Source organism: Polypterus senegalus, chromosome 13 (genome assembly GCF_016835505.1).
Source record: "Polypterus senegalus isolate Bchr_013 chromosome 13, ASM1683550v1, whole genome shotgun sequence".
In the NCBI taxonomy this organism is placed as follows: domain Eukaryota; kingdom Metazoa; phylum Chordata; class Cladistia; order Polypteriformes; family Polypteridae; genus Polypterus; species Polypterus senegalus.
This window is the reverse complement of record NC_053166.1, coordinates 23,107,297-23,118,541: the sequence shown is the minus strand read 5'-3', so window position 1 is coordinate 23,118,541 and position 11,245 is coordinate 23,107,297. Positions and strand designations below refer to the sequence as shown.

At 38.5% G+C, this 11,245-nt stretch overlaps 1 protein-coding gene across 1 annotated transcript; it reads right to left on the bottom strand.

Moving 5' to 3' along the window:
* Positions 1-2,436: 2,436 nt before the first annotated feature.
* LOC120543284 (protocadherin gamma-A8-like) lies at positions 2,437-4,743 on the bottom strand. Its single transcript, XM_039776319.1, has one exon. It carries the CDS (start codon positions 4,741-4,743, stop codon positions 2,437-2,439), a length of 2,307 nt encoding a protein of 768 aa, XP_039632253.1.
* Positions 4,744-11,245: the final 6,502 nt, after the last annotated feature.

Sequence of the window (11,245 nt, the reverse complement as noted above, 5' to 3'; positions counted from 1 at the left end):
ATTTATATATTTTAACTTGACTTTTAAGCTCAATGAAATTTAATAGAAGTATAATGTTTGGCTTTAAATAAGGCATTACGATAAACTTGGAGAAATAATTTATGAAAAATAGGTAAACCATTAACAGAATAAATTAGATAGATAGATAGATAGATAGATAGATAGATAGATAGATAGATAGATAGATAGATAGATACTTTATTAATCCCAAGGTGAAATTCACATAATCCAGCAGCAGTATACTGATACAAAAAACAATATTACATTAAATAGTAATAAAAATGCATTTAAAAGCAGACAATAACTTTAAATAATGTTAGCATTTACTCCCCAAGATGGATTTGAAGAGTCACATAGTGTGGGGGAGGAACGATCTCCTCAGTCTGTCAGTGGAGCAGGACGGTGACAAAAGTCTGTCACTGAAGCTACTCCTCTGCCTGGAAATGACACTGTTCAGTGGGCTTAGGCTTTATGATTAAAAATAAAAACTTAAGAGACTGATGTAAAAATATGAAGCTGCCTTCTTGTTGGTGCTAAAGACTAGTTTATTGCATTGACATGTACTGGTCCCCTTTCAAGCCAAGTTCCCCAAACTTGTCATATAATGACATTCCATACTATAAATTGAAATTATAGAGAAGAAGCAAATGCTTCCAAAGTTTATGTGATGTTTGCAGTGAAACTGGTTTCAAAAGACACACTGGTATTATTTGCATTCATTACTAATCCAGTATGAGTGAGTGTGGGAGTGTGTGAGATTCTGAAGGCTGCGCTCTCAAACAGTTGGCTCCTACATTGCACCATTTTCCTCCCTAGGAAAGGCTCGGTTCTCAAAAATTCCATAAAGGTTTAGAGTTTTGTGAAAATTATAAATCACTGATGGTAGAGGCTGATGATTTACAAAAGAATATAATGAACAAAAAAAAAATTGAAAAATGGATGAATGATTAGGTGTTATGTTAAACTGTGATTAAAGGAGAAATGAGGCTAGTACTATTTAATGTGTATTCATTGTCCTGTATATTAGAACATTAGAACAATATAAGCCAAATCAGGCCATTTATCCAAACAAAGCTCATCTTAACAAGATTCCAACTGTGTCCCTTTGTTCTTGATGAAATAATTTTAAAATAACAGTCTTGGTCCTCTGTATTAATTCCCTTCATAATTTTAAACATTTGAATCATGCCTCTCTTCTTTGCTTAAACTGAAAAGGCTCAGCTCTTTTAATCTTTCCTCATAATTCATCCCCTATAGCCCTGGAATTGGCCTAGTCGCTCTTCTATAGACTTTTTCTAGTGCTGCTGCTACGTTCTTTTTGTAGCCTGGAGACCAAAACAGCACACAGTCCATATGAGGGCTCAGCAGTGCATTATAACACTTGAGCATAACCTCCTATAGGACTTATACTCTGCTTATACTCTACACATTGTGTTGTATCTGAAGAACAAGAGAAAATGGCTCTGAAATGACAGATGCATATAATCTTTGAACTATCACTCATAAAAAATACTGGTTCTTTAATGACATTTTTTGGTTCTTTACTGCGTTGTGTAGTTCCTTATGGAACCATTGTTTGACAAAGCCCCATTTCATTCTAAGGGTTCAACGCATATGACGCTGGTTTAGTGTTGTGTGCTTTGAAAATCTTCCTAATATGTAGAAAAGAACTTCAATCTTTAAACTACGGCTGGCCAACTAGAAGGGTAATAACATTTTAAGAAACCCTGGATTTGGCCTGTGTTACTGTATGAAGCAAAAGCCCTTTTAAAATAATAAATCCATTGGCATTTCACAAATCCCTTACCAACTGTTCATGGTTGTTTACTGCATGGAGCCTGATATGAATCTAAGTAAACAAAGGTTCTTTCTGGAACCTGTATGTGGATGTGTCTTTGGGGGACCGAAAATGAGTGCCCTATGCTACAGCATCGCTCTGAAGAATCACTCTGACATCTTTATTTTTAAGAATGCACAATGTCCTCTTAGTATTCATCTTGGGCAGTTCTTAGTATTCCATTATCCCAAGAGTGAAATTCACTTTTTTTTTGGCATAAGTAATGAAATAAGGTATATAACCTGCGGTGGGTTGGCACCCTGCCCAGGATTGGTTCCTGCCTTGTGCCCTGTGTTGGCTGGGATTGTCTCCAGCAGACCCCCGTGACCCTGTATTTGGATTCAGCGGGTTAGAAAATGGATGGATGGTATATAACCTTGTCCATAATAAAAATGACTGAAATGTATTGCTTATTTTAGTACTAATGAAAACATGGAGTGTTCACAATGAAATTAAAATATATATTTAATAATGTTCTTCGCCATTTAGGAACTCTTCCTTTAAAATATGAAACTTTAAAACACTTTCTTTATCAAGTACCCCATTTTCAATTGTCCCCTTAGCCTCGCTCAAAAACAAAACAATAATAATGACACAAGCTATACCTGAATCGGTGTTTCGGCTAATTGGCTTATCGTTCCCTGCTCTGGGTGGCTCTCCAAACTTGACACAATGAAGCCAGTTCCATTGGGCATTGACTGTCTCACCAGCATTTTCCCTTTTCTTGATTCCGCTAAAAGCACGCTGTGCCAGTAGGCGTCGCTTGAATATAAAGTCGAGTGTGCCGGCAGGTCAGAAATCATTGAATCCCTTTGGCTGTAGCAGCTAATCCGATGTGCTGTTTTTTCAGTGTCTTCAGAAGAATTATGTTGACATTTAAGCGCAGCACAGATCACTATTGTTAAAATAAGGAGAAATGAAACAGATGCTAGGCCGACCATCAGAAACATATTCAAAGAAGATACATAATCTGTCTCTAGATTGTCATTTACTGTCAGTAGACTTTTTACTTCTGTGTCAGATTTTGATATGAGAATTGTAACTGTCGATGACAATGAAGGACTGCCATTGTCCCGGGCTTGAATCACAATTCTTTGCTTGGAAGAGTCTCGGAGACCAATGCGCCTTCTGGTTCGAAGCTCCCCAGTATATTGGTTTAAGGAAAATAATGTCTGATCAGTAACTTGAAGTAAATGGTAAGTAATTCGTGAATTTTGAATAGAGTCCTCATCGATTGCAATAACTTTGGTCACTAAATATCCTTCTTCAGCCGTACTAGGAATTACATCGCTAACTATTGATCCATGAGGGCGCCAGGGTGAAACAATAACCGGGGTGTTATCGTTTTCATCAAGAACATTTATCTTGACAGTCACACTGCTGCTTAGTCGAGGAGTGCCAGAGTCTTTAGCAACCACATAAAAAGTATAAAATGTTTGTTTTTCATAGTCGAAAGACTGCACTGAGTAAATGTTTCCAGTGTCCCGATTGATAGAAAAACATTTCGTTAAGGTATTATTGGAATCATTTTTTTCTTCAATGGAATATTTCAGATCACCATTCAGATCTGCATCAGGATCATTTGCAGTAATGGAGCACAGCAGAGAGCCAGGAATGTTGTTTTCTGGAATGGGAATTTCGTATGAAGAATATGAAAACGATGGCGTGTTGTCATTGACATCTAAAATATTTAAAGAAATCGTTTTATTGTTCGTGAGAGGAGGAGTTCCTTCATCCTTGACGACAATAGTTATATTAAATCTAGATTTCCTTTCCCGATCCAAAAGTTCAGCCGTCACCAAAGCATAGACATTGTCCATAGTTTGCTGGAGTTTAAACTCATCACTTCCTGAAATATGGCAATTTACTTTGCCATTGTTTCCAGAGTCCAGATCTGTGACACTAAAGAGTGCAATGACTGTGCCCATGGGTACGTCTTCAAATACTGAACTTTGCGATGAGGCAACAATGATTTCGGGCTGATTGTCGTTGCTGTCAATGATTTTAATAATCACTTTGCAGTGTCCTGTGAGGGGATTTGGCCCGTTATCTTTTGCTTGCACAAATAACACATATTGATGGGATTCCTCGAAGTCCAGCTTTTCATTAACACTGAGTTCACCAGTTCTCGAATTCAAACGGAATTTTATTTGTGACTCCTCAGAGGTGTGAGGATTAAAGGAATATAATAACTCAGCGTTGGCGCCTTCATCAGCATCTGTCGCGTTTACTGTAATAAAAGTAATTCCTACTGATGTCTTTTCTGAAACCTCCACCTGGTAAACCTGTCTTTCAAATTTTGGAGCATTGTCATTATCATCTAGAATGGTAACCGTGATATTGATCGAGCCAGACAATGGAGGTTTTCCACAATCCAGTGCCGTCAGAATTAAATTGTGTACCGCTTGTTCTTCTCTGTCCAACGTCTGTTTAATTAATAAATCTGCGGACACAGAGTCATCTTTCCAAATCTGCACGTTGATGTCGAAAAATACATTTTCGCTCAGTTTATAATTACATACTGAGTTATTACCCACATCAGGGTCCACGGCCTTCACTAACAAAAAGCTTTCATCTTTAACCTTGGCTTCCGAAATATTGATGAAACTTACACTGAAAGGAAATCTCGGAGAATTGTCATTCACATCCAAGATTTCGACCTCGATGCTAAACATTTGCAGTGGGCTTTCAAGTAAAGCCTCCAGATTAAGTATGCATTCATCTTTAAATGAGCAAATATTTTCTCGATCGATTTTTTTTTTAATAAATAAATGTCCGGTTATTTTATTAACGTCCAGAAAATACTTTCCATTCCCCAAAGCAATCCCTAACCGCCGTTTAGAAAGATTTTCAGTATCTAGGCCGATATCGGAAGCTATATTTCCAATTACTGTTCCTTCCTGCATTTCCTCGGGAATAGAATAATGGATTTTCAAGCAAAAAACATTTGCTATTTTATAGAGCATTAATAACAACACTAACCTTGGCATCTCCCGGAACACAGTTAAATACTCCTGTAAAATATCAAATATGACTGATCTTTCAACTGAATATCCTTTCAGAAAAATGATTTAAACCAAACATTTAATATCGGTGGTTGTCTTTGTTTTCCTCCTGCTTCAAATGAATTTATGCATTCTTTTCCCTGTATGATTAGTCAACAGCGACACTGTGAGGCTGAAAGGGATACTTCCGTGAGAGCATGGCGCTTCAGTTTGATTGTATTTGGCTAGATTATACAGCATTTATTTATTTACGGTTTAAAAATTTTCGGTGCGTGAACTTTGCAAAGCAATAAAACTGTGAACATGTAATTTATTTGAATGCATACGTTTAGGCATACGGGTGGCAATTGTGAACAAATACTACAAATTTTTGTCTGACTGACCCATTTTTACCCGTTGTAAAACCTTTTTTAAGACTATTTCTAAAATCAAGATACCCCTAGCCCTGTTTTAATTTTTCTGTTTCTTAAAATGTCCATAAGAAAAATGATAAAAGACTCTATAAAATATGTTTATTTTTATTTCTGATGTTAATTTTTCATAACATATCTATGATTGGACGGCACGGTGACGCAGTGGTAGCGCTGCTTCCTTGCAGTTAGGAGACCCGGGTTCGCTTCCCGGGTCCTCCCTGCGTGGAGTTTGCATGTTCTCCCCGTGTCTGCGTGGGTTTCCTCTGGGCACTCCGGTTTCCTCCCACAATCCAAAGACATCCAGGTTAGGTGGTGTGTTTGTGTGTGTCCTGTGGTGGGTTGGCACCCTGCCCAGGATTGGTTCCTGCCTTGTGCCCTGTGTTGGCTGGGATTGGCTCCAGCAGACCCCCGTGACCCTGTATTCGGATTCAGCGGGTTAGAAAATGGATGGATGGATATCTATGATTTTTTTTTTGTGTGTGTGTGTGTAATGTTTTCAAACATTAGAAGGTGTATTGTTAGTTACCTAAAGCAATAAACGGTTAAAGTCTATGCAATAATGTGCTTGATGACAGCTTTTAAAACAAATTTTGAGAAGGAGATTAAATGCCGATAAACTTTAAGGAGAAACATGTTTAACTTCCTCGTTTTTGTAAAATTTGAAATGAATTTTTTTAACTGTGAAATAATCTCTCAAATGCATGTCAACTAAACTGGTCTTTTATATGCTGTTCCTTACTTCAATACATATTTACATTATTTCAGCAAAATTCAATTTGTCAGACTAATGGCTGGGAGATGAAGGCAGAATGTCTTTGATTCTTAAACTGAACTCATTTCTCTAACCAACATTTTAGTAAAAATAATTATAATCCTTGATAAAATTTATTAGGAACATATATCAATAAAGCAACATTAGACAAAAAAATGTCCTTTTTCTCTTTCATTTTAATTTTGTTTTGTGTGTGTCTGTTTTCTATATGAAAATATAAGGCTGAAATATTTTCTTGGCTATCAGTACAATTTACATGGGGTAGGCTAAGTATTTTATAAAAATATATTATTTTTGGGAGGAGTATTCCTCTAATTATCAAAAGAGTTGTTGTTAAATGTAAGTCACCTTAGTAAAGATTTTGATCAATTATTGTCAAATCATAAGCTCAACTCTGTTCAGACTGAAAATATTAAACATTTTGATGCTTTTCCATATACAGTACTTCAGTAAACACGAAGTGCACACGCCTTTAAATTACACACCAAGTAAAAAATTACCTGTACATACTATGCTTCTGAGTTTACACTTTCTGCATCATTTTCCCATATGCAGGACTTGAAGTGGGCCTATCTAAACTTCTGCATTTTTCGCAGGTGCATACCAGCAGTGTTTGGTGCATACCATCAGTGCTTATCAGCGTAGGAACAAACATTATGCATCACATTCTATCTTATGATTAAATATAAATATTAAAACCACCAAAGCAGAGACACGTGACCGCAACCTCCAGCATTTATGTGTCTCCACTTCCGGCACTGAGCATATGTTAGTGTCATTTCCAGGCAAGTGTGCATGAACACAAAGATGTGGCAGTACACAGATGGTTATATATATAAATATGTGTGAATAAAACTTATCACAAATGTCCAAAAGCAAATAAATAAATATATCAATAAATAGATCACTTAACTAAATGCATGAAGACAATATATATACTTACATATTGTATATGGAGGTGTAGCAGCACTCCAAACCCCACACAGAATTGCACAACACCAACCCCTGCTTGCAAATAATAGTTTATTAATAAGGAAATATCTCTCAACAGGCTTCTCTTCATAATATACAGAAGAACAGTCCACAGTTTCTCTTCTCTGTGTATTTCTTTTCTCCTTCTACTCTCTTCAACACACCTTTTCGACCTACTCTGACCCCTAGGCCAAATTGAGGGCTCTCTTTTAACTCCAGACCTGGATGTACTTCTGGAGCCTAATCTGTTGTCTCCAGGAAGCACTTCCAGGCCAGGCAGGATCCCAGTGGTCTATCTGCCATCAATATCCAACAGCTCCCCCTATAGCGGCTCTTACAGTCCTGCCCAGGACAGGCCCCTGGGGCAACAACTCCCATGTTGCCATGTGGGATACTGCTACCCAGTGTACGGAGGGATGCTCTGCCCATAGCAGGCAGTCACCCAATGTCCTAACATTCCATATACCCAAGCCCATCCAGAGTGTCCTTTTGTGGTTGCTAGGACTTCAGCCCCAGGGTAGCTGCTGCCATGGCACCTTTCTGTGTCCATGTCTTGGCATGAAAGCTGAATTTTGCTGCTTCTGAGCTGACTTGCCTTTCCCATGGTCTACTGGCCTGGCAAGGGAGCAGGATTCATTCCAGCAGGGACACCGTTTGGTCCCTCACACTATGTATATGATATTATATATAGTGCAACATGCAAACTACCCATTTCGATGCAAAAATCACTTGCAAATTTAAGATAGGATGTGCAAAGTATAAATTATAGTAAATTCTAACCCAATTTTTATCCATGTTCTGCTCAAAGAGAAAAAACACAATAAAACTGTTTAAGAACCAGAGTGGATTAAGTTTAAATGACGCCCTAAGCACATTCCAACCATAGTGTCGATTCTGTCCCTTTATTGTTTAACTGACAAGACATAAAGACTCAGTAAGTGCTGAAGCTGAAATGAGAGATTAAAAATTCAGTTTCCTCCCAGGTCATCCCCAAGGCCAGACCCCACAACTATATTAAATATTAACTATTAACTAGTGGGAAGGAATGAATAAGAAAAGTAATTTATCTTGAAAGTCAAACATCAAAACATATGATTATACTTTATGTCATTTTATCAACATTTTGTACTACTCTCTATACTTACAGTAATCTTTGATCTTTCACAAATCAATGACTTCTTACTTCAGATACACAATTTTAAATCTTGTTCACTAAAACCTAGATTGTTTATGTGAAAAATCAGTTAACGGAATTATTTAATAAAAGCTTAGGGGTTAATTGCATATATCAGCTGATGAGTTAAATGTTAGCCACTCATAGCTAGCTGTGTTTATTGACGTGATATCTTATAACACCTTTAAATAAAAATTAAAAACACACCACACTAAAGAAAGTGTGTTTTGTTAACAATGTACATTTATTTTAAACATGTCAGTGTGGTGTTATGGGTCCACAGCTCGCTGAGCAAAGGATGTTTCTTTTTAAATAAATAATCACCGCACTCGAGGCGGCTTCATGAGGGGGCGTAGTGGCCGTAGCAAGCCACGGGGCGATCTGTGGTGTGGGCATTTCTCACCTAGTGCACAGGTGAGGGACTGCCCACATGCGTGATTGTTCCCGTGGCTAATGTGCTGCAGCTGCTATGGCCCCTCGCTGTATAAAAGAAGCGCGAGTCGGTTGGGAGGGAGATCAGGAAAAAAAAGAACGAGAGAGAAAAGGAGAAGGAGACGGAGGTTATAGGGAAGCATGTCCATGCAAGAGGGAGAGCCACGAAAAGCGTGTGGGTAAGTGAGCGAACGAGCGCTCGCAGGCAGCTGCGAGGGCCTGGGTGTTAGGCCTACACCCAGGGGTTGGAGTTATTGTTGCTCCCGCTGAGCGACCAGGTAGCGGGAGTGACTAGGGAAAGGCGACTGGCCGAAAGGCAGCGGGATTCGGGAGGTTTGGTCAGGGAATGTCCAATGTGAGCGTCCTGGCCATTGGATTGAACCAAGTCTGATGAGTGCCAGACCGAAGCCAGGGATCGGGAGGATGTGAGTTGAAGAGGGGAGCTGCAGAGAGCTTAGTCGGGAGAAGCAGGTGAGACGCCAGCATAGAAGAAGCACCAAGCTTGTTGTTTTTAAAGACTGCTTCCACATGGAACGTTTCAACCTCAATTTTAAAGGATTGTTTTTTTTTTTGCTATTTTAACCTCGTTTTCTTTTATTGGATTATTTATTTAATGACTCTTTTTTGGATCACTGCACTATTTATTGAACACTTTGTTTTTGATTGTCTTGTTAATAAAAGCACTTTGCACATTTATACCAATCCCTTGCTCAATTGTTATCTCACTGTCTAGCTCACCTCAGTTATATCTATCGACAGTGTTGGGTTCAAGGGCTTCCAAACAGTGATGGGAGCATGGAGCAGAACCCACGTCATCACAGTCAGATAAGGACAACTACAACTACAAGGAAACTGACTAAAGCTGAGTCAACAAAAGTCGAATAGCTGGGGGTAGTGCCCTCATTCTCTTGGCGCTCTGTGCATGTGCTTTTTTTGCTTAATGGTTAATAGAGGACTGATTTTAAAGCATTAGAAAGCAGGAAATAGCAGATAAATAAAATAATTGTTTATGTTTTCTTTTTTCTTCTTTTTTTAATACAAAAGAAATGATGATAGAATAAAAGTGACTTCCATGTTTGAAAACTGCTGCAGGTATTGGGTGTTTTGGCTACTAAACAAATGCAGGGCCAGACTTTTACCTGCAGAGCTGAAAAAATCTTTGTATATTTTATCTTACAATATTCAAGCAGTCACATCAGAAGGAAAAATGTGATGAATGTAAAGTTGGAAATGTTACAACACTTCACAACAAAGATGAAAAAGTAAATCAGATATTTTAGTGAAACAGGCCTTTTGACTATCAGATTTATGGTAATGGGAGGCACGGTGGCGCAGTGGATAGCGCTGCCGCCTCACAGTTATGAGATCCGGGTTCACTAAATTGTCCCTAGTGTGTGCTTGGCATGTGTGTGTGTACGTGCCCTTTGGTGGGCTGGCACCCTGCCCGGGGATTGTTTCCTGCCTTGCACCCTAGGTTGGCTGGGATTGGTTCCAACAGACCCCCGTGACCCTGTAGTTAGGATATAGCGTGTTGGATAATGGATAGATGGATGGATTTATGGTAATGGAAATAGGAAGAAATGAACTACAAGATTACTTGTATGCAAATAGTAAAATTCCACTTCAGAATATGCAATCCCCCTGAAGATCAGCATGTTTGGGCCCAAACTAGTACTTGGAATACAAGCCACCTAGGAAAACCTGGGTTTGCTGATGGAAGAAGAGTTGGTCAGGCCATCAGACGCTTAACCGGTGGTCTTGTTATGGATCCAAATGCTCCATTGCAGACACAGGGACACTAGGCTGTAAAAATTGGAGCCATCCTTTGGATGAGACATAATCCTGAGGGCTCTGTGGTCATTAAAGATCTGAAGGCATCTTTAGAAAGATTAGAGGTTTACCGTGAGGTCTTGGATAAATTGTCTACTGTGGTCTTGTCATTTTGGTCACCAAGTTATCCACTGTCCCTTACTGGCTAACTATACCTCTCACTTCTTCACTTCATAATAGCTAATGTGTGGTGAGTGTACTGGCACAAGAATAATTGCTGTCACATCATTCAGTTGGATACTGAGCATCATGGTTGAAGTGACTCTCCATTGTCTTTGCAAATGCTTTAAGTACACTAGCAAAGCTCTGTATTAAAGTAATTATTATTATGGAGAGAATGTCTAATTTGTAAAACACAACTGGAGTAGTGAGCTAACACACAACATACTGTATGACAAAATTCTCGCAAAAGGATATTCACATGGTTCTGCACCATATTTTAATTCTGAAATTGGAAATGGTTAGTATCATAGATAACTTAAGGAGTTTCTTTTCAACCTGGAGCACAGGCAGAAGATTTGACTTCCTAAGTTATCTAGGCACCCTGTGTTAGCTGGAATTGGCTCCAGCAGACCCCCGTGACCCTGTAGTTATATAGCGGGTTGAATAATGGATGGATGGATGGATGGATAGTTTATATTTATGACATGAATTTCATTAAATTGAGAAAGCATTTGAAATTAAATTTAATTAAATATGAAGAGCTAAAAACATAAGCAGAAAGCCAACACAAAAAAAAATTACAATATTCACATTTAGCCAAACACTTATAAAAAGTGTTGCATTCAAACAAAAGAAAAAATAACACTA